This window comes from Hippocampus comes, unplaced genomic scaffold (genome assembly GCF_001891065.2).
Source record: "Hippocampus comes isolate QL1 unplaced genomic scaffold, H_comes_QL1_v1.1 scaffold327, whole genome shotgun sequence".
Taxonomy (NCBI): domain Eukaryota; kingdom Metazoa; phylum Chordata; class Actinopteri; order Syngnathiformes; family Syngnathidae; genus Hippocampus; species Hippocampus comes.
This window is the reverse complement of record NW_017806221.1, coordinates 1,956,139-1,980,161: the sequence shown is the minus strand read 5'-3', so window position 1 is coordinate 1,980,161 and position 24,023 is coordinate 1,956,139. Positions and strand designations below refer to the sequence as shown.

Sequence of the window (24,023 nt, the reverse complement as noted above, 5' to 3'; positions counted from 1 at the left end):
ATTAATTCATTCATTTGTTTATTCATTCATTCATTCATTCATGCCTGATATTTAACAAAACATAAATTCGAAACACGGTAAAAGTGAAAAATCAATACAAGTATTACATAAAAAATAAATAACAGATTATAAAATCCTGTAAAACTGTCTGTATTCAGGGAAGAGAATTTTAATAAAAATATATATGTAAAAAAAATCATTTAAAAATATTTATGAGACGGGACATGAAATGATACATACACGATTCGGAAAGAACGTTTTCATCTTCCATTGAACTAATTTGCACGTCACGTTTAAATCATTATTTCGACCCATATCTTCTACACTTTACTTCAAACGTTACCACTGCGGTTAAACAATTGAAGACCATTTCAATGGTGACAACACGCGAAAAACCAGCTGACCGGGAGGCGGAAACACGTGACCCGAGCCGCATCGGGCTCCAAATTTGAAAACGTGGCAAGCTTGAACGCAAGTTGCAATGTTTGCCAAAATGTGCTTGGCTGCAGCAAGGGCACATGGTGTCAACTGAGGTCCGAACTAGCCCGGCAGTGGTACCTTTGTGGTATTTTAGGGTAAGTGTTTGTTTTTTCTTTACTTTTAACTGTAGTTAAATTCCGTCTAGGTAATAATTTAATTTTGTACATTTGGCTTGATTCGATCTCTACTCTACGGAAGAGGATTACCTTGAGGGTTAAAATAAACGGTACAAAATGAATTGAAACAGAAGGAGCACAATGAAATCGCAATGTGGCAGAGTTCACTGACAACATCAGTTGCATGAAATATCGTAACTCGCTGCTCAAGGCCGTGGTCAGTCTTGTGTGGCAGGTTTGACGTCAACAGCTAGCCAAACGTCGGCACCGCAAAGTCGGGTCTAATGGATTGACAGTCGTTTTCATGGCGACACGAAAGAAGCACCTCTTTAACGGTTTAATCAGCTGCGTTGGTTCCGCATACACTCGCCTACTCCCAGAAAGATTTGGATCCTGAGGTGAAATTTAAAGATGAACTTAAAATGGGCTATTACCTTCACAAGTAAACTTAGTTTGAAATTCTCTAAACCGCAGGGGTCACAAAACTTTTTGAAACTAAGGACTCCTTCTTCGCTGCTGATTGATGCTGAGGGCTACCAGTTTGATAGTGTGCACTTTTTAAATACATTTGCTATACCTTCATATGTTATGATTAATGATATTCATTTCTGAGAAGACACTCATCACATTAGCAATTTCTCAAAATATGTACGAAACAGATAAAAATCAAGTGACATTTTTATAAATACCTGCAAGTGTTCACATTTTGAAATGATTGCTTTTTCAATATTACTGGAGAGTCACAGTGTCTCATTACTGGTGAGCTATTTTTGCAATAGGCCTGTGGGCTACTCATGTAGTCCTTGAGGGCTCCCTGGTGCCCGTGGGCACCACGTTGGTGACCCTTGTTTTAAACTGTTGAATACACACGTCCAATACTGCCTTCCTTCATTCACATGGATATGCTAATAGTTTGCTCAGTGAAACAAATGCATAAACGCGTGCAGTCATAGTATCGCATCCTTGATAATTCTGCATTCCAAAGTGGGAAGTTGAAAACCCCCGTGCAGGAAAAGTGCACCGGAATGCGAACTCAGCACACATTGATATACAGTAACCCACTTTTAGTGAGATGAAACAATCTCATGTTTCATATGAAGGGCTGAAGTGTAGAATGACAAAAGTAAACTATTACGTTTCACAACCTGTTCAGCATTGTTAAGCTTTGCGGGAACTGTGAGCTTATTTCAACATGAAAAAAGGTAGTTGGCAGCCTGCACAGTATTTTTCAGCATGTCTGCATTTATGTAAGTGTAGAGTTTGTGAGGGTTTTTTTTTTTTTTTTTTGCTTGGTAATGTAACACTTTAAATAATGTAACAATTTAAGGACAGACCTCAATACAAAGACATAACTTACGATCCAGCATAAGTGTTCAGATTTCTTCTGGGCATTAATTTGATGTTAACTCTCCGAGAAGATTTTCAAACGATTTTGAATTTGATCCTAACCTTTCTCTTGAAAGTCAAGCTACAGCGGTGTGTGTGCATGTCTCACTTGGCTTGGAGTTGTTTGAATTTCTCTTTTGTTGTCTGCAGGCCTCTGTGGGAGCCTGACTGTGGGGGCAAACAGGAGGTCAAAAATGCAGTGTACCCCCGAGCCCAACGTCCACCATGACAGCTGCAAAGGCCAACGGTGTCATGAGTGTTTTGACAGTGGTTACTCGGGTTTATTCCACAGTCCACAGAGCATCGGTGGATTTGACTCCTGCAGATCTTTGGCTTCAGTAGACCTCGGTGACACACCTGAAGAGAATGTCAGACGTTCTGTCACTCCTCAGGAAATAAGTAGCATCAGATCTCGGCACAAAGACACCAAGGGGATTCAGCGATCCTCCACTCTGAGCTGGTGCGAAACTCCCAAAATTTCCAAGAGCTGTGTCTCACTGCGACATAGACTTGCTCTGTGCAATGCTGCTAAACACGTCAAAAGTGACAGCACAATGTCCCCACGTACCGGAACGACGGAGTCGTCAGTTGGGTCCGACCATTCGCTCAGTGTGTCCTTTGATGCTGTTGACAACACTCCGCAGGCTTTGGATTTAAGCCCTTTAAAATTGGCGCGGGATTTCCCGTTATGTGGTAGGGAACGTCGTCTGCTCTTCACTCAGGTAAGGACCTCCACTCTTGAAGATGGTACCCTAAACTTGGGTGACAGCAACAGTTTGGAGAGACGAATTTCACTCTTGGATGATTTCAGTCAACATTTTCATGCCTCTGATCAACTTAATACGCAAGCACCGTGTTTAAGCAAATTCCCGCCGGACTCAACCAAGGAAAACTCTCCATCCCCAGTCAGCAACCTGACGAGTGACCTTTACGAATCATCCAATGTCTTGTGCACGCCGTCATCCACATATACACCAAAATGTATCAGGTATGTGTTCTCTTTGACCTGTTTAAAAAAATCATGATGCACATCATCTGTATTTGAGTTGTCAGCTATGAGTTTTTTTTTTTTTTTTACTTCTCAATGAAGTCATTTGAGAGCATTTCTGAACCCCGCCGTAGGTCTCCGTATGAAGACAGTGGCTTCAGCTCCCTCGATAAATCCCAAGACTCTTCTGTCGACCATGATGGCTCGTTCCAAGAGTTGCTGCGTTCTGCCTCAAAAGGAACCTCAGAAACCCCCAATCTGATAGATGCAAAACGGCGTTCCCGTTTACAACGACAGCACAGACTTTCCACTCTAAAGGAAGGCGGCTCATTGTCTGACGAAGACCCATCGGACAGAAAGCATCAACATATTCAGCGCCACAGCAGCACTTGTAAAGACAATGAGGTTTTCGTCCGAAATAGCCCTCGCAGGGTCCTTTCTCTGAAATGTAGCAACACAACATCTGATGGGCTGGCATCGGCGAAACAAGGTTGTAAAACTCCTCTCAGTGAAACCACAGCCAAACGTGATGGCATCACACCTTCTAGTAGGACATCGGTCAATTCCAATGTAACCCCCTTCAAGGCAACCAAGCTCTCACTGACACCTGCTTTACAGCTCATTCATAGTTTGTGTGAGCAGAAGGCCCAGATGTTTGCTGGCCAAAGTCCGAGTCTAAAAGAGGAGCTGAGGGCCACAGCATCTCTTGCTGAGACATCAGTCGCGTTCGGGACAAATACGCCATTGGCGGGGCTGATTGGACGCAAGATGGGGCTGGGCAAGGTGGACATATTAACGGAGCTGAGGAAGAGGAACCTCAGGCACATCCTGGCTGTGATATTCAGCCACCTGTCTGCTGAATGTGTCCACAGGTCAGAACCTATGTTCTCAGTTATCGAGCGATAAATGCTTTATTCATGCCGTTGGGCAAAGTCAGGGTCGTTTTGTAACTGTTGCAATTGACTAACATTATAGTGCGGGCATATTCCAGGATGATTTTCTTTTAAAACTTGACATTTCAGTTTCTGTATACAATGTATTGATGGTCGACGGTGTCACTAGACCAGGGGTCTCAAACTCAATGTATGTGGCGTCCACTGGAGATAGTTTTTCTGGTTGCATCGTATTTTTATCTAAAAAGGGATTAGAGCAATCAAAACGGGTACATTTAATCCAATCTTCAATAACAGTTCAGAACATTAATGGTTCTTCACAAGACTGGTGACCCGGGCCTCCATGTCATCCCCCTGGTACTTTACAGACTCCTCCGCATGTCTACTTGACGAATGAAATTGGATTTTTTGAGCACCGCAACTTTCTCTGTTCATTCAAGACATGTTGGGGAGCCTCTGTACTGAAATTGGCTATTGCCAATTTTTCTCTTCAAGGCAGGTTTTGAAAAGAACATGACCACAACTGGGTAACAGGATATTTTTTCCTTCCACTTGGTGTCACTCCAGAATTATGTTTTGCCAGCAGCTATCATGAAGCCTGAGCTACGGTCAGTAAGTGATTCAAAACAAACAAACAAACAAAAAAAAAAGCGGCCAAGGCAATGGCACAGTAAAAAAGGTGTGGGCTGCACTAGCAAACTTCAATGTCATGTTAGGAGCCGCAAAATATCATCCTGCCGGCTGCAAATGGGCCCTTGGGCTGTATGTTTGAGACCCCTTCCATAGATATTTCAGGTCACAATTGTATTTTTCAGATGGTAGGAATTTGTGCACCGCGTTAGCAAGAAACATTGTTTTTGAATCGGACAATGCTTGCTAAGTTAGCTGTGGTGAAAATTTTAAATGTATTTAAAAAAATAATAATTCCTGTTAAAACTTCAAAGCATTGTTGCTAAATATTGCATCCTGAAATTTAGTAACACATGTACTGATTTATGTATTTGTTTTTGCAGTTGTGGTCTGGTGTCTACGCACTGGAATGAAATCATCCAACAGGACAAGCGCGCTCGCTTGAAGAGAGAAATTTACCGCAGTGCAGTAGAAGCTGCTCAAGAGGTAGAGGAACAGTACTAGCAATTTTGAACAATTAGTGTTCCCCAGCAAAAGAAGTTTTTGTTTTTATTTAGCAGGGTGTCACAAAATTAAAACATTTAAAAAATGTTTGATGTGTAAAAGTGGAAGTCCAATCAAAAATTTCCTGTTACCTGTATGTGCCCCCACTTGGCTAAATATGGCATTCTGATTAATATTGCGTTGGTGGAATAACAATTAATCAGCGATTTCCACCTATTTTTATCCAAGAGTTTAAAACCACTGTGGCAATCTCATGCCAATATTTATTTCTTACTCAGGGGCTTTTTAAATTTTTTTTATTTAAATCTTTAATTTTTTTCTTTTTTTTTAATTTTCAGTTTGCTGGCACTGCCCATGCTGCTCATGCAGAAACAAGATTGGCCCTGCTTAAAAGATCACCCTTCCAAACTGTGCAGGCCCAGTCTAGAAGCTCCACTTACAGCACCCCGCAGTCTGGAAACCGCACTTTAACGCCTTTACAATACAGTACTTTATCTTTGGGCAGCAGCAGCAAACGGGACAAGTTCTTAGAGGTACATTTCCTAATTGTTCTGTTGTAGTTTAGATTTTGACGTTTAATTTATTATTTTTTTTAAACCCAGTAAATATACGTGGAAGTGCGAGTATGATGTGAAATTACGAAAAGAAAAAAAATGTTGATTATCATGTCCTGTTCCTTTCAGGTTGCCAAAACCCTCTTCAACGACGAATGCCTCAGACATTGCCCTCGCTGTCAGCATCCTGCAAAGTGTCAAGTTGTGAAAGGCGAGGGTGTTTGCACCAGAGCTGATTGTGCGTTCCAGTTTTGCACAGCATGCTTGTGTGCTTTCCATGGCTCCAAAGAATGTGGCAGCCAGTCTGTAGGCCGTCGCAAAAAAGACTCGTTGCTTCCGGGAAGTGCCCAGAGCAAGCGAAACATTCGAAGACTATGAACAGACAAGGCAATAATGTGAATCCCTCGCCGCTGCTCTGAAGTTCTTTTATGAATGTATTTTGGCTACTCATTAGTGAAGGGTTGACTGGATGAAGCAAAGTCCCATCTTGCTCGGAGTATATGAGCAACTTCTGAGCGAATGTGATCGATTTTCTTCTCGCAAATTTTGTATTTTTAATCACGAATCTTGTAAATTCTTTAAGCACATACAACCTGTGATTGATGTACTTTTCCATATTGGTGAAGTGTGCTTTGAGGCTTCTTAATTGTTTTCATACCATTCTTTTTTTAGAATAAATTGCATTTTTACCCACCTTCTCAAAAATCCTCATTTATATAACATGACCGATGACCTCGTCTGTTGATAGGTATATGTAAATGTTTGGTGACATCTAGTGGTCATCAACGTCAAAGTCATTTCCACCCCCTCATTTTCTGATTGAAATACAGTACTGTACTTCAGGATAAATAATGCAATGCATTTGGGAAGGGGGCTCGACTCACAAGGCCATAGGATAAAAATTCCTGCCACAATATGGTGTGGATGGGTTTATAAACTCCCTAACGAGATTAAATACTTTCTCTCCTCTGGTCTTTGGTTAAACTTTTATCACCAACCAAACCACCCATTGTGAATGTGAGTCCACTTCCATAGCAACCTACAGTGTGGAGTTACATAAAGCTTTGTGACTTGGTTCTCCAGAAGTCTTGCATAAGGAATTTAAAACAATTTTAAGCACTAGTCATGCATGGTGAAATTTCAACAGGTAAGATTTGTCTCTCAAAAAAATTACTTTTGTAACTCATCACGTTTATTTAAAAAAAAATCATTTTTTTACCTGCAGACACTCCTCAGCTTACTGTTGACAATTTTGTGAGTACAAGATTTAAGAATCATTCGACACGTTCTTTGATGATTTACAAAAAATATATAGCGGTCTAATAATGTGCCCTACCTACATTACAGGAGAACTTCCTGACCTCCGATCATCTGTTTGTTCACTTGTTGAATAAATTTTTAAGCCTGCCGGTAAATTAATATTCATGTGTTATTGATATTCATGTCAGACATATTTAGAGAGCGAGAGATAAAAAAAAATTCACACTCAATAGACTTGTGTCTCTTGTCAGTGTTTCCCACAAGCCTTGCTGTACAATCAGGAGACGGATCAGTTTGAGGTGCCGAGCAACGCTGCAGAGTTCACCTTCAACAAAATCAAATTAGCACTAGAACACAGCAAATCACAGCCCCTTTCTAAGGATGTCAAAGCTCTGGCCAAAACTCCTTTAGTGGACAACCGTTATACTGTCTCTGTAAGTAAAATATGCTGGCCATTTGCATAGCAAGCGAGAAGATAATTAAGTCAACTTTGTTGATAGAGCAATGTCTTTTTTTTTTTTTTTCTTCTAACTCTCCCTTAGTGTCTGGACTTAGAGCAGGGAGTTCAGTGGATTATAAAGGAAAGATTGACTTTTTTCCTTCAAAGTAGCTTCTACCATGAGTACAGGTACTCAGCATGATACAAAATCATCAATCATCAAATTTGTCTTTACAGTACAACACATTCTTCACATACTACATTTATTTAAAAAAACAAACCTCAGATTATTGTGTTTTTATGGCTTAAGGTGTATGTTTTCATGTTTTTCCAATGCATTTCATCAAGCTTGTGTATCAAGATATAGAATATGGATCACTCTTCACCATTCATTGTATTCTATCATTTATGTGTACTATGTTTTTGTGTGTATGCGGTTTCATCTGATGTTTTGTAGACTATCCAAGTTGTTGTTTCAGTGGGCACGGAATACAAACATCCACAGGAAAGCAGGCAACTGTCGTCTCAAAATGGTCATGCTTGGTGCCAGAGAAAAGGGCAAAGCTCACAAGAACAAATCATCCAAACAAGGTTAATGCTTCTAACTTTGACAATTTGAGGCAATATACGTTAACTTGCCGCGAGAATGACCGAAGATTCATATCCTGTATTATTAGTAGCAATCATCAGTATGCTAGAGTTCAGTCCTACATACCTGTCAACTCATACGGTTTAGCCATAGTTCATACGGATTTTGTGGTGAATCTTACGTATATGGCCATATCGCACAAATCATACGGATTCTGAAAATTTCCGTTTTTTTTTTTTTTTTTCCCCCCCTAACAGGTAGTTCCGTTTGCTTTTGCCCAGAATGGTGCTAGTCTACTCGAATGCTTTCATTTCCGGTAACTTTCCAGTAAATCACGTGGTTCCTAGTTGAAAACAGCAGAGTATTCATTGCATACTTTGGTAGTGTACAAGCAAGTTCTACAAGGAAACAAATATATCATTCATATTTCGTGGGTTTTTTTCTGCCGTTATTTTGACATATAAAATGCTTTGGTATGTTATAAGGATTTTTTGCTCTTTTTAAGGATTTTTTTGGTAGTTTATACAGGTTGGCGCTCCGAAAATTTGAAAGGTATGGTCCTACATCACTGCAAATTACAAACACAATAAGATTGTTAAAACAATACCTCCCCATCAGTGTCAATCAAGACTGAACGTTCTCATCTTTTGCAAAGCAGAATTTCTAATAGCGCTGTTGTGTTGCACCTCATTTGATTGTCCAACATGCCTGTAAGTCTATATGTGCACTATATGTTCATGATTCTAATGATATTTCATCACTTTAAAGGTTATGTGAGAATACATCAGCCACTATGTACATCTTCTGGCCATTGCAAACCACTCCACAAAGATGTCAGTGAATCATCCAGAATTTCTTCCAACTGTTCCAAGCCGTCTACCACTTCCTCCATGTCCTCCGCTTCCTTTCCACCAAACCTGAACGGCGCTGACATCAACATCCGAGAGGCATCAGCTACATCTCGAGAGAAGCAACGGCGCGAAGAGGCTTCAGAGCTGTATTTGCGAGACCTGGCTTCCCAAATGGTTCAACAGGTGGTTGATGATGCTGTCTTCATTTTGACTGCACGGACCCAGGACAAAACAAATGACCTCACAAGCAGTTCCAGCAAAGATAAAAAATGCAAGTGTATAGCTTGCCAATGTCCACTTGATGAGAACATTAAAGAACCGTGTGAAGAATGCCAAAAATGGAGTCGGGGCATTGAAATAATTGATGATGATGATGATGAGAGAAAAATGTCTGAGGGGAGTTCAGATTTCGAAACGCCTCCGGGTGTTTGCTGCCAGGGTACCTGTCACCTAGGCAACCAACCAGGCATGGATGACTTTAAGAAGTTTTTGTGTGGCACATCAGGAGGCAAGTTGTTCAATTTCTGGATGGACATCGAGAGACTGAAAACTGTAACCGGAGAGAGGGAGAACAGGTGATCATGCCACTACTGCTTTGTGCTATCGACCTATGTTTACATTCTATTAGAAATTTGGGAAAACGAGCCAGTGTGTTTTGAAACGCAATATTTTTTTGTTGCCTCAGCTTTTTGGCTTTAATGAGGAGCCGCTACCTGCTAAGCAGCAGTCAGAACAGTCTGCACTTGCAGCTCCTCTGCAGGTTGGGGCTGACTACCTCCCCCTGCTGGTCAAAGGCAAGACTGTGCTCCATCCAGCCCAACATCATGGAGTCAATCGCCTCTTACTGGTAATAGTTTTCATATGCAAAGTTTCCATTTTTTTTCGCCCGACGCAAATCTGAGTTCTGACTATACTTTAACCCTCTTCACCCTCCTGCTATCCCCACAGGGTTCCTCGTTACTGGACATCCCAGCATGTCCAAATAGACCTTGATTATTCTGACATGCAGCCATACAGAGAGTGGTATGCTTGCCCTCATTTGACCTCAATGACCCCTCGTTCCTTTTATCTTGAACCCTGGCTTCCAGATCACTACCATCCATGGGTAAGAGAATTAAGATATGATATGACAGCAGGCTGTGGTTGTGCGATTTGATGTTCTCGTCACAGAAATGTTAACTTAAATGTTACAACGAGTCACTTTTATGAGCAGCCTCGGCCAAGCAGAAGTCAATCTCTAGGCCGCACAAGACTGGATAATGTTTTGCAAGCATTATTTGCCGACCCCGATGCTGGCTCGTACTTCGCTCATTTCTGTGAACAGTCTGGAAATCAGGTAGAATTTATAATATGGGTTGACACCCCAAAGAGTGGATTGCTACATGTTTACATATCACCTTTATTTGAATCCTACCAATCTCCCATGTCTGTTTGTGAGCAATATTTCTTTTGCTCCTTTGATTGCTTCCTCAAAGTTATGGGAGAATGCAATTTATTTTTGGACTGACCTCCAGCATTATCATGAGCTCTTCTACCAGGACGGATTGGATCCCTACAGAGTGCAGAAAGTAGCTCAGGTACATAAGCACACAAACAGACTACATTGACGGACACTTGAATTAAAACTGGCCCACCAAATGACAAAGAAGTCAAAATAAATTGCATCACACTCAAGCTACACGCTATCCTAGCATTGTACGGATACGTTTATCCCTCCTCAAATTTACTCCTACATTTTAGACACCTTTGTGGCAAAAGAAACTGTGAAATAATCATACAGCAAAATCTTTTTTTAAATAAATTAAATGTTCTCAAAACTAATGACCATCAAATTTGGTGAATTTTCACCATTTAAATGGGCGTCTTACGATTTGCGTAATTGTTTTTGGTGGCACTTGGGCAATTGATTATCACGTCCACACCACAGTTCAGAGGTTGTGCGTTCAAGTCCGCATTGTGGTCTTCCTGCATGGACTTTTCATGTTACTTGCTCACAAACGATGTATGAAATAGCAAGGTGATGGGGCTTTGCTAGCAACAATAGTCTAACTTTAGGATATGTCAAATGCTGCACTGTACAGTATTACTATTTATGTACTTTCAAATACTGTACTTTCTCCGGACACCTTTTTATGGCCATATTCCGTAAACCTGAATGGCTACCATTTAAAATCAGACTATCAGTTTTTAATCTCTCTGCCATTATGGTATAAAATGTGTATCCTTAATTAATTGTTATACGACACGATACAACTTTCAGTGGAAAATGCACCCACACTTTCACAATTTCTGGTCTTTTTGACGCATTTTTCTTCCCGTTTTGTTAAATACCTGCCAAATCAACTTTTCAGTTTTTTACGAGGAGAATATGAAAATGCAAAATGCCAACACAGTTCAGTTTTGAATTTTTTTGACGCGCTGTATGCAGTTACTTTACGGTGAGAGCTTAATTGCGCCCACGCGCAGCTTCGAGGGAATATTGGAGACCACCCTGTTCGTTTTCCACACTTTGTTATTGGAAACAGAAGGTGGTTTGTAATGAATTAGTTCATAGAAAAATTATGTTCACTGGATCGCTCAGCACTATGTCATTCAGGTGATGATTCAGTTCACATTCGCTCTGTAACACACATTCCCTGAGTGAAGGATGGTGCATCACTCTGCTTTTCTTCTACAACTTCACAACAGGGTTGAAATTCCCCATACAACCGCCAATGATTACACAGTAGAAAACCATTTCACATGACTTTTTTGGGGGGGGGGGGGCGCCATGCCTGAAAGCACCACTGAGTGCCAGCCTCCAATTTGATGACTGACTCACTCGGCCTTCTTAACACAAGGACGACAAGCTTTCTGCTTTCCGGAATATGTGTTGCTATTTGTGGGGCCCATCAATGGCAACATGTCCTGTTCTTCAACTGAATTATTGTCTCAGCCTTCAATGCTTTTGTGCTGTTCAATGCTGTGGGACCAACAAGCACATTTGGAGATAGCATCCCTTGTGTCCAGCGATGGGGTTATATTCACGCTTCTGATGTTCTCTTTTGTCGTGGAAATTTTCACAGTTTTTGCAATTTGTGTAATACTGTCCACATCAAATGTCGATATGGAAATTATTTCAGACACGGACATACACGGGGCTCCCTGTAGTCACAAGGCTCTCTAAAGCTTGCAAAAATGAGTTGCCCTACAAAAGGAAAATTCTTCTCTCTGGGGAAAATTACTTCACTTTTTTTTTTCTTTTCAAAATGCAATGCAAAGTTGGATAATATATTGGCAGGGAGATTTAAAAACTGAGGTTTTAATGGCAGTTATCAAGGCGTGTTCGGAGGGAATATTGGAACTACAGTATACATAACTGATAAATACTAATGGAGTCAAGTGAACTTTTTTGCTGATATTTGATTTATTCAAGACCCTAATCACCACCTAAGCCCAATCACTCCAATAGGTATATTTAAGTGCATTTCTTTGGATTTTTTTTTTAACTGAGTTTTAAACTCTTTTTAAATTTTTATTTATGTAAGGTGTCTTCCTGTTTGTGACATTTCAGCTTCTCTATGCCACATACCTTCATAGCTCTGCCAGCAGGAGCGTGGGCATGAAGGAGGAGATCAAGGAGGAGGTGTACAACCAGCTGATGCCTGCCTTTGAGGAGCTCTTTGATAACGTTGAGGACGGCATCTTGAACATCCTCATGGAGGCTTGGACAGCGCTTGTTGACCGGGACAAAAAATCTTTCCGGCAGGTTAGCACGTTTTTTTAATAATGCAAATATGAAAGTGGCATACAGTCATTCAAATAACATACACCTCAACTTTTTTATAAAATGAGTGTCGGACTTTGTGTTTATAAAGTTTGTCTGTACGTGTTCAGGTATGTTTGTACGAGGATGTACGCTGTGTCAACACTTGGCACTCTGAGGAGCTCCAGGGCTTGTATGCAGCATCGAAACAAAACATCAACCAGGTCAGTAAGAAGCGAGAGCGTAAAAGAACAAATATTACCCATTTGGAAATGGCTTTTAATATGAAACTGATGTTTGTTTTACTGGTGGACCAAAAATTTGAATGCCTGTTCAAACCTTGTGTTTTGGCACGATGCAATATTGAAAAAAAAATGTTTTTTTTCTCTTTGTTCCGTGAGAAACAAGGAACCGTTTTTTTCAGACAGCTTATGTTAGTTGCAGTGTGGTGTACTTTAAATCTATGATTTTAAAAGTGTATTGGCAGCATGGTGGGCGACTGGTTAGCACATCCGCCTCACAGTGCATAGGTGCAGAGTTCAATTCCAGCTCCGGGCTTCCTGTGTGGGGTTTGCATGTTCTCCCCGTGCCTGTGTGGGTTTTCGCTGAGTCCTCCGGTTTCCTCCCGCATTCCAAAAACATGCATGGCAGGTTCATTGAACACTCGAAATTGTCCCGAATGGTTGTTTGTCTCTGTGTGCCGTGCGATTGGTTGGCAACCAGTTCATTGTATCCCCCGGTTACTGCCCGGAGACGGCTGGCATAGGCTCCAGCACATCCGCGACCCCTCATGAGGATACGCAGATTAGAAAATGGATGGATGGATAAAATTGTAATGTAACAGTAATTTCATTTGTCGACAAGGTGCTGTAGGTAATGCATGGATACTCCCCAGATTAATACTGTATACGTGTTTACTACAAAACCGTTTTACAAAAAATTGCTGGCTGCTCTCCCAATATTACAGATGATTTGAGTAGCTGATCCAGGGTCACGACCACACTCTTGGTAGAAAACACATTCAATGTATATTTAGAACACGCTGTTTTTTGTGTCTCCTCAATAGGTGCAGCAGTGTATGACATCTCCATCTAATACTTCACCCAGGCTCTTCTGTCAGGCCTTTGACTCTTGGTCCAATGTGCCTCCACAGTACCGAGGTTACGGCTTAGGCTCCTTACTTCGCCACCATCATGCGATCTGGCACTTTATGTCATTCCTTCGAAATAAAGATGCCAGGTGAGTTCTGTATGCAACGCACTGTTTGCATGTTGGACTGGTGTCAAGTCCCCCTATGATGTGTGTTTGTGTGTGTGTGTGTGTGTGTGTGTGTGTGTGTGTGTGTGTGTGTGTGTGTGTGTGTATAAATGTGTGTCTATTTGTGTCTATATGTGTATTTCTATGTATGTGTGCACAGTCATATTGGAAGAGAAATTTGTTAGCCCAAAACTATTCAATTTTCAATTTTGAACAACGTAGAACACTTTGAGTTTCATGGTCATGTATGAAAAGAAATAAAGCTTGAATGATTGATTGACGGCGGCCCGGTAGTCCAGTGGTTAGCACGTCGACTTCACAGTGCAGAGGTACCGGGTTCAATTCCAGCTCCGGCCTCCCTGTGTGGAGTTTGCATGTTCTCCCCGGGCCTGCGTGGGTTTTCTCCGGGTACCCCGGTTTCCTCCCACATTCCAAAAACATGCATGGTAGGCTGATTGAATACTCTGAATTGTCCTTAGGTGTGAATGTGAGCGTGGATGGTTGTTCGTCTCTGTGTGCCCTGCGATTGGCTGGCAACCGATTCAGGGTGTCCCCCGCCTCCTGCCCGAAGACAGCTGAGATAGGCTCCAGCACCCGCCGCGACCCTAGTGAGGATCAAGCGGTTCGGAAAATGGATGGATGGATGATTGATTGACATTAAACCCTAATGAATTCGAATGTGCTGTAATGAAACCTCTTCATCTTGGTAATGCCTATGTGTGTGAATTTTTGGTTGAAATTAAAATGTCTTTGAAATGTTTGTTGTCAGTATCCACTTAGAATGCTGGATGGACCTGGAGCAGTACAGGAGAACTCCGCAGAAGAACACGGCATTGAGACAGGGCAGATCTTCTCGCATTACAAAAAAATATCTCAACAGAAACTACTTCTTCAGCTCCCACAGTCCTGCCACTGAAGAGCAGCAGAATAACGTACGCTGACAAACTCAGTATATTGAATTCTAGTGATATGAAAGGGAGTATAAAACTAGAATTACAGCATTGTCCAGCTCGTGGGAAAGTTCTACAGACACAGTATGAACATGCTGCCTGTGACATGATGATCCAGATTTAGCGCGCGAGTTCCTGCTGAGGCTTCATAAACAGAGACCTCAGTAGGTCTCATACAGTGTTCGACCTCTTCTCTTCTGCTCTTATGTGGACCTGCTGCTGACAGTTCTGACAGGGTGTTACTGGAGGATCAGAGAATAAAGGACATGGTTAGAGTTAAAATGAGGTGGGTTAGAGGTTCGTGGTTTGGATCCACAATACAAGAGCAGACCTAGTAGGAGAAAATCTCTTGTCTAAAGTTAGTTTTTTTGATTGAAGCATACTGCGGGGTGGGGTGGGGGGGCACTGTGCAAGGGGATTGGCCGCTTTGATTTTGTAGATCAAGGGACTAGGGTTTATTCATGAAGTCAAAATATTAGATCCAACTTCACCATTCAATGCAATGCAGTATAGCAAGATTGCTCAAGGGCACCCTCTGGTTGCAAAGCCCCAAGACCTTTCAGATAAGCTATTGTAATTAGCTTATTGTTTAAATAGTATGCAGTCGAACCTCTTTTCAGCGTACCCGTTTTCACCCCCTGTAACGTTCACATTTCAAAGTCACAATTTTGCGTAGTTCATTTTCCATTTGCCGATTTTGCTTACAACGAACACATTTTTATAACGTAAACATCATCATCACGACCAGAATTTCCCCACAAAATAGTCAGAATGCCTTCGTTACAACGAACCGTGGGAAGCTAAGTGCTGCCGCGACGTTGCTTATGAACAAAATGCACAGCGCGGGAATCCCCGCCGCTAAACAACATTGCTGATCGATTCGTACATTGCCTTACTTCTGAAGGCTCGGCGCTGTCTTGAGCACATGGTCTGAAAACTGGTAAACGGAAGCAAATCTGGCTGTCTGTGAGGGCTGAAATTTTCTTTCATAATCCAAAAGCAGTCGACACTCAGCCGAGACTACGAATTCATTTGCTAACTAAATGTTTTCTTCATGACATGTTTATACTGTATTAGATGTTCATGTTTTTACATCTGTAAAGGTTCATAGCGTATTATACATCATAGTTGGTGGCCATTTTATTGGAAATGATTACAACAAACTACCATTATAACGTACAGATTTGTTATGTCCCTCGAGTTACGCTGTAACGAGGTTCGACTGTATTTTTAGTATGTTGTGGACAACCATTGTTATCCGTTCCCATCTACATTCCACAAATACTACTCAAATCCTCACTGGACTTTCTGTATGAACATCCATCCATCTCCTGCTTTTTATTTGCGGTCAGGGCACGGGGGCAACAACTATTTAGCCCCATTCCAATTTTGTTCCTGGTTTCCCTTACTAATGATAGGGTGAGAGTCCAAATGCAAATATAAGAAAATATACTGTTAATATTTAAAGAAAAAGTGCGGCACACCTGTGTATAATGCAAATCCTTCTGGTACTTTTTAATACGAAATGTGTAACATTTCTGAAATGTATTTTGGCCCAGGCTTTCCAATATGACAAATATCTATAATATATAATTTTTTTTTTTTTTTTAAAGAAAATGTAGGAGGACATAAAGGAAGGACTGAATGCAGACAAAGGAGATGAAGAGAAAAAGGGGATTGTGGGAAGCATATTGAGAACAGCACGAGTCAAACATTTGACCCAAATTCCCACAGTGGGAAGGTTTCATCTAACTAGACTCGCCGCCTCATGTTGCTCATGTGGATTTAATGTCATATACACTCATCTACCTGTGACGTGGCTTTCCTGTGTCTGACTGTGGCTTTCTAAAGTCTTGTTAAATGTGTGCGTGGACGTATAAAAGTGTCTCTCTTTTGTTTATAGATATTGCACCTGGCAGGTGGACTGGGGCTTCTGAAACTCGAGTGTCTCTCAGAGCCAGTTACTGTGGAGATCCAGGACATCATCAGATGTCACATTGAGAAAAAATGGCTGCCTCAGTTTCTGGTCTCAGCAGAGTTCCTTGAGCGACGGAGACGCAAACCGAAGGTACAGCAGCACACAGCAATACTGTACACTCGGTCTAAAATGACTAATACTGGGTACTAATTGGTGATGAGGCTGAAAGGGCAAATTCCATACTTGTGCCTCAGATTTTTCTTCTCTCTAAAGTGGTGGTCTCAGGCAGGCCTAGTGATGTCACCCAAAACAGATTCGAGGTGTGGCAGCAGACACATTGAAGCGGACATCTCAAATCCAAACTACATTCTAATGTGAAACAGACTGTAGTGTGGCTTAGCATGTGTGGTCATGTTGGCAAGAACTCGGGAGGAAAGGAAAAAAAAAATATCAAAACGAGAGATTGGAATCGACAAAGTCTACAGTTACAAATAAAACTCAAAATGCTACTGGTATAAATTGATGTCAAGTTTAACAGAAGTTGACTCGAGCCTATTGGCAATGTTACGGACAGACGCCAGCCACCATCACACCGCTGCAATAAAATGTGGTGCAACGAAAATAATGACAAATTCCAGACTTTTAGCGACGTGGCAACCGACCACTGTTAACTGACCCGATGAATAATGGACTCCTCATCTCCTGCAACACACACAGCAGTGCTGGCTGCAGGAGATAAATGCGTGATAAGCCAAAGGTTATTTTTCTGTCAGATGGCGCAGCTTATAACTTGCTGAAACCGAAAACTGTTCTTTGCCCTCTGACCTTTCCACAGGAAATGCTAAATGCGTGCAGTGGGTTCCTGGCCTCTTCCTATTCTTCCAAAATGTCATTTACTCTGGCATTGTACAAGCAAAGCCATCACAAGTATTAATTGTGTTTTAGATGCTTTGCAACCCTTCTTTTCAGGTTAGAAATTCAGTTCCTGGATCAATCACTTTTCGGCAAATGTCTGTTGAATATCTCAAAATCTTGAGTTGTGTGATACAAACGTGGTCATTTATTATTCTAGCATGCATGTACCGGTATAAGGGCCACCGATACGACACATCACCAAAAGTGGGTCATCACAGAGATGCTATCTTCTACTATACTAACAATTATGACATCGCCATTTTAAGATAAAGCTACCACAAAGTCATTGTTTGATATGCGTCTCTCGAGCTGCATGCATGTACACTTCGCAAGTATCATTCTCAGTTTCCAAATCAAAAAATGTAAATTCCAGGTATATTTGTAAGTAGCGCTGAAATGAGTGTCGAAAACGAAGGTTGAATGAATGTAGGAATACACGAAATAATTCGCAGCATAAGATGCTTTTCTTTTCTGACTGATCATCCAGCATTGGACAACATGGATCTCTTTCAAAGTTGAAAAATAGTGATGAAGGCCTTTGAAAATGTTTTTATTTCAAACCAGCAAATGGAAAACCGGATATCCCCAAAGTGCCGAGATCATGAGTTCCATATGAACTTCATTTTAAGATTGAAGACAAGTGATTACATTGCAAGCGCCATCTCGAGGTCACAAATGTCGCCGATTTCCAAGTAATTGATTGTATATTAAGTCGCTGATTGTGTAGTCAGTCGTGCACTCACCTGACTTGTGTGCAGGCAGCGTAGGATCGGTTCCCATGCAGCGCCGATGTGGGTGTGAATGGTTGCTTGTCTCTATATGCGCAATGTGACTGACTGGCGACCAGTTCAGGGGTTCTTCCGCCTTTTGCCCAAAGTCAGCTGGCATAGGCTCCAGCAATTCCCGTGACCCTCTTTAGGATGAGCGGTGTTGAAAATGGATGGGCGGATGCTTGTATACTAACACACGTCCGTTTATTGAGCAAGACTTCAGGCCTTTTCTGAATGTCATTCAGATTGCCTCTTGCCAGCCTTGATTTCGTCTACATAGACCACACACACAGCCTTTGCTTCTTGTTGCCTCATGGCTTGCCTTGAGATAGGACAGGTTCACATTAGCAGCTCTGCTACGTGTGAGAAACCATCAAATGGCATCGCTACGCTGTCTCTCTCTCTCTCAGGTTGCCACATCAGGTAACACGCGGACCACCGATTCTGTTGCTCTGACTCATTATGTTATCACTTTAACATAGTTTGGCCACATGGATCCTCTCATAAGGTCGAAGGAGAAGTAGCAGTAGTTTAGCATTACACGCTGGAGGAGGTAGAGGAGAAAAGTCTAAACGCTGGTGAGGAGGTGAGAAGGGGTAAGCGGATGAAGTCCAAAGAAGACAGGTGATGTGTTCATGGCGATCATTTTTACGTGGTTTCTCATCTATTTGTGTGTGTCACAGAACAAGTCTCGACGACAAAAGACAAGAGATGAAGGCTGGAAGGTGAGCTGACATCCACAGTGTTAGAATGGAGAGACGTAAGGCTTTTACTTGCCTGCAAACACGTGCGATTTACTTCACCACCTGGCTTCCAGCACTGGCTTTGTCAAACTCCATTTTGGCCCAGCGGTTAATTTTCCCAAATGGGATCCAGGATAAATAAGATTAAAGCATCAGCGTAACTAACCATGCTTCGATCCCGATTGCTCAGCGGCATGTCACAGATATAAAACATGAACATTTGAAGCAGCATGATTACAGGACCGAGTTTTTATTCCTGATTGTGACTTTGATCTTTATGATGATGACATCACTAGAAAAGAGCAGCTTCTCCAAAGAACTGTCTCATTATTTCAATTTCAGGTGAGCTCACAGCTCCCATAATGTTGTTCTGTTGTTGTTGTTGTTTGCTCCACCACAAGAAAAGCCGACGATAACATTTATTGACCTCGGGGGACACTTCCACAGCGTCCTTAAATACTGCGAATGCTTCCCTACAGACTCAGGACTTGTGGACGAGTTCCTCCAAGGAGATCCTTCTTTTTCGACGGCTTCTTCTTGACCCAGCCTCCTGTTTGCACTTCCAGCACTTTGTTTCGCCAAAGGGTGACTTCCTGGAGAATGATGTGCTCTTTTGGCTGGAGGTGCAGAGGTACAAGGTACAACACAGTACTACAAAAGGGCGGCAACCCACTTGTCATCAGTAGACAGCAGGCAAACAGTCTCAAGCCACCAGTAGCTTTGCTTTTAATGAATAACAGAAGACATTTTGGCATAATAAAACAGTGAAGATTAGGACAGGACCCGGTGCGAGCACCTCCGGTTCCAAAGATTCTCACCTTATTAGAGGCAGCTTCCTGCAAGATGATGTGCCAACTGGACTGTAGTGCGAGGGAAGGTTACACCAAAGATGTGTCACTTCACCGTTTTATCATTGTCTATTTTTATGATTGTCTATTTTTTCTGATGAAGCTGCTGATGAATAACCGTATATGGCCAAAGCATTGTTGCTATTCCTTTTAGAGCTGTAACCTATGGCATTAACGTGCAATTACCCCCCCCCCCCCAAAAAAAAAAAAATATTCTGTGCTTGAAAATAACATGTTGCACAAGGTCCAGAACGAAAGAAAGAAGGGGGGCCGTTTTCTTCACAAGCAGCTGATTCGAAAGCAAGGACGGGTGAAGCTTGCCGCCCCCCCCCCCCAAAAAAAAAGAAATCTTCACCCAATGTGTCAGAGGGGTAAAAAGTAACCTTTAAAATATACTAATTCGGTATATTGAGAAATGTTTTTTTTTAATTATTGCTACGATGAACAAACAGAAGTTATTCCAATTAGCTGCTTTCAAGAGGCTTTTGTAATTTTGAATCAAAGTATTAGTAATAGCTTATATTTGCATAAATGTGTAATATATGTGTAATATACTGTTCTTGAAAATCATGGATGACACATTTCAATCATGATTCATCATAACACGTCTAAGATAAGCAGCGTAGGAAAAGGATGGATGAATGGAAATGTCAAATTGCAGAATTTCCGAGCAGACTTCCCTAATTGACTCCAGAAACAGCACTTAAGGATGATGGGACACATTAACGACTAGACGTGAAGGAAATCTCTGCGGTGTCAAAATAAAGATGACACGATCAGCCCCTTGTTTTGATCCTCCCTTACAGGACCTGTGTCATTCTCATAGTGACGAGGCCACAGTTCAGCAGAAGATCTCCACAATCATCAAGTGTTTCATCAACTCATCCACACCTCCAGCCCTGCAGATAGACATCCCTCTGGAACAGGCGCAGCACATTATGCAGAACCGACACGAACTGGGTCCTTATGTCTTCAGAGAGGCACAGGTAATGGGTCAACCGGTCACATCACAGTTTGTTGGATCGTTCATTCCTTGTGTGCTTTGTGCTATGAACAAATACCTGTACTCGCTACGTTCCTGATTCTTTGGATTTATTAATTTTTTTTGTATATTTGTGACATGTTTACTTTTCAGATTATCAAACCAATTTTAATCTCACAAAGACAGTCAAAAACATTAAAACCAAATTGACTGATTGTGAAAAATTGCCACAGTGTCATACATGTCCACTTTACTGCATTCCTAGATGTCGGTGTTCAGTGAATTGCTCAGGTTTTGGCCCAAGTTTCAGGAGCTTAGGAGCAGTGTACATGAAGGTCGGTTACTGGAAATGCTTCAGGGCGAACGAGCTAAACACAAAGCCAGAGTGCGGAGACGAAGGAGGAAAGAGGAGGAAGAAAACGAGAGGAGAGCTCAGGTACGCTACATGGTGATGTCATGATTGTGCATCTGCTACTTTGAAAGTTCTTCTTCCGTCTCTTTGTATAGGAAGATTCAAGACGGCCAGCTTACAATTCAAGTGAAGATGAATATGATGAGGGAGTAGAAAAAAGAAGAGGTGGAAATCGAGCGTCAAAGACGCCGAGTGGCCTGATGCCGTACGCTCCAAAGCCAGTAAGCTCATCTACTCAGAGGGAAAATGAATTAAATCCTAAAGATTAAATCCAGTTCAAACCACAGAAGCTGTGTTGTTTTTATGAAAACATCATTTGATCAATGTTTTCATGTTTGCTCAGTTGTCGTGGTCTTACTCCAAATACATGACAGCTCTGAAGAGAGACAAGGCGCTGCCAAAGAGACAAAGTCAGAAAGAAGCATCATTATCCACATACTCAGCAGGTACATTGCCAGCACACTCCATCTCATCTCTGCTCCTGGACAGACACAAAGGGGAGCCATAAAGGTTCCAATTTTCTGATTTAATCTGGCTGTCAAGTAACCCCTCCACATTTCCAATATGATTGTCACAGTGGAGAACTTGAGTCAAAACGTTTGTGTTTTTACCTGATAAAAATGAATGTCGCGCTTTGGAGTCATCACCAGTATTATAAAAACGACAAAAGGTGCTGGGGCTGTACGCCACTACTCAACATGTTTGTCTCCACAGTGTCCTCTGATGGCAGTGTGAGATCAACAGGAGATAAGCATGACCGCCAGCAGTCCTCACGGCGCTTCTCTAAATCACACACTAAATAATGCCAATGATGTGACAGGAAGCACAAATGTCATTTTTCAAACATAGGCTGCTGTGTTGACCCAAATGCAGAGTAAGGAGAGAGGGGGCACACCTGTCGCATATACGCGCACCACCGTCCAGCGGCTGTATGTGTGTCCTTACTGCATTTCGATGACAGCCCAATGTCGACATTATGTTAATTGGTAAATAAATAAATAAATAAAAAGGCTTGTAAATCCTAAGATAATGACAATTCAGTGGAATTGTAATTAATTTTTGTCACATAGGATCAATTGGATTCTGCTTCTTCTGGTGTGCCTGCCTTGGCCACAGGGGGTCACTGTAAGACAGGTGGATATGCTGCCCGAGTCCCACTCCCAGCTCATTAGTACGGCACAATTAGTAGCTGTGCTACACAAAAGGATCAAGGGTATACATGAAGGTGGCTACTGTTGTGATAAGTACACTTGTTGCTGCACCGTGAGCTTTCTTTTCTGCCTGTTGCTTACTGAATTAAAGCATCAAAGGATGCTAATTTGCGTATGCGTTAAACTTGTGAAGTGAAATGCTCAATAAAGGTTCAATTCACAAAGTGTAATCCTTTTTTGCTTCATTTTTTTATATTTAGTTTGACAGTGAACTTTAAGTGACATTAAACAGCTTGAAGCATCTTTTTGAAGAATTGTCCAATTGTTCAGCCAAATGGTGGCACAACAAAATGGCGATATATATATATATATCAGATTTTCTTAACCTTGTGAGAGGTACCGAACACAACCAGTTCATATGGACATTCACCGAACACTTCATAAGTGAAAAATTAAAAAATATATAAATATATTTCTTTTTTTACAAATACGAGGCATAAAAAAACGCATTTATTAACAGAAAAAAACGACCATGTATATAGTAAGGCCTTTTTCACCGAAAAAAACGACCATGTGTAGTAAGGCATTCTTAACCAAAAAAAAACAACCATATATAGTAAGGCGTTTTTCACCGAAAAAAACGACCATGTATAGGAAGGCATTTTTCACCCAAAAAATGACCATGTATAGTAAGGTGTTTTTAACCGTAAAAAACGACCATGGATATTAAGGCATTTTGAATCGAAAAAAAACGACCATGTATATAGTAAGGCGTTTATCACCAAAAAAAACGACTATGTGTAGTAAGGCGTTTTTCACTGAAAAAAACGACCATCTATAGTAAGGCGTTTTTCACTGAAAAAAACGACCATCTATAGTAAGGCGTTTTTAACCGAGAAAAAAATGACCATGTATAGTAAGGCGTTTTTCATCCAAAAAAACGACCATGTGTAGTAAGGCGTTCTTCACCTTTTTTTTTCTGGCGTTGCCAGATAACGGCCCAGAAAGATGCACCAAATGTCACCTTATTGTATCTGTGTTTATGAAATAGTTACTAATTAATAGTTAATAATGAAAACGGTTCAGAACTAAGGAACATTTTATTGCAAAAGCCCAACTTTATGATCAAAGACAAATCCACATCGATGAAAAATAAATCAAAATACTCTGTGGTATTTTCAGGGGGCCGGACCAAATGCGCAGGCGGGCCGGATCCGGCCCGCGGGCCGTAGTTTGGGGACCACTGATGTATAGGAAGGCATTTTTCGCCCAAAAAATGACCATGTATAGTAAGGTGTTTTTAACCGTAAAAAACGACCATGGATATTAAGGCATTTTGAATCGAAAAAAACTACCATGTATATAGGAAGGCAGGGGTCCCCAACCGCCGGTCCGCGGACCGGTACCGGTCCGCCGGGCATTTGGTTCCGGGCCGCACAGAAAGAACTTGCCTTAATTCCGGTTTATTTATTTCGGAAAATGAAAGATGTTTTATTTTGAAAAACTACCGGATTCTCCGTTACATCCGTCTGTGTCACACTTGACACACATCAAGCCACGCTTCTCCGTCACGTGACCGATTACTTCAAAATAAAACACAGAAGCTCAAAAATGAGTAAAAAAACTGCTGGAGATCGCAAAT

At 41.5% G+C, this 24,023-nt stretch overlaps 2 protein-coding genes across 4 annotated transcripts; both read left to right on the top strand.

Moving 5' to 3' along the window:
• The first annotated feature begins 394 nt into the window (after positions 1-394).
• On the top strand, positions 395-6,244 carry fbxo43 (F-box protein 43). Of its 3 annotated transcripts, none has more exons than XM_019856341.1 (6): positions 396-573; positions 2,143-2,970; positions 3,105-3,842; positions 4,877-4,979; positions 5,336-5,530; positions 5,681-6,244. In XM_019856341.1, exons 2-6 carry the CDS (start codon positions 2,177-2,179, stop codon positions 5,927-5,929), a joined length of 2,079 nt encoding a protein of 692 aa, XP_019711900.1. In that variant the 5' UTR covers positions 396-573; positions 2,143-2,176; the 3' UTR covers positions 5,930-6,244. The 3 variants fall into 3 exon arrangements, with proteins under 3 accessions (XP_019711901.1, XP_019711900.1, XP_019711899.1); XM_019856340.1 differs by having other exon boundaries at positions 396-575; positions 2,133-2,970; XM_019856342.1 differs by lacking the exon at positions 5,336-5,530 and having other exon boundaries at positions 395-575; positions 2,133-2,970.
• Positions 6,245-7,465: 1,221 nt separating this feature from the next.
• Positions 7,466-22,656, top strand: rgs22 (regulator of G protein signaling 22). Its single transcript, XM_019856343.1, has 16 exons — positions 7,466-7,841; positions 8,608-9,265; positions 9,376-9,537; positions 9,639-10,267; positions 12,244-12,438; positions 12,567-12,659; positions 13,502-13,674; positions 14,462-14,624; positions 16,546-16,710; positions 18,929-18,970; positions 19,468-19,626; positions 20,643-20,822; positions 21,084-21,254; positions 21,326-21,451; positions 21,574-21,676; positions 21,945-22,656. The coding sequence occupies exons 4-16, from the start codon at positions 10,073-10,075 to the stop codon at positions 22,031-22,033; spliced, it is 1,854 nt and encodes a 617-aa protein (XP_019711902.1). The 5' UTR covers positions 7,466-7,841; positions 8,608-9,265; positions 9,376-9,537; positions 9,639-10,072; the 3' UTR covers positions 22,034-22,656.
• The last annotated feature ends 1,367 nt before the right edge of the window (positions 22,657-24,023 follow it).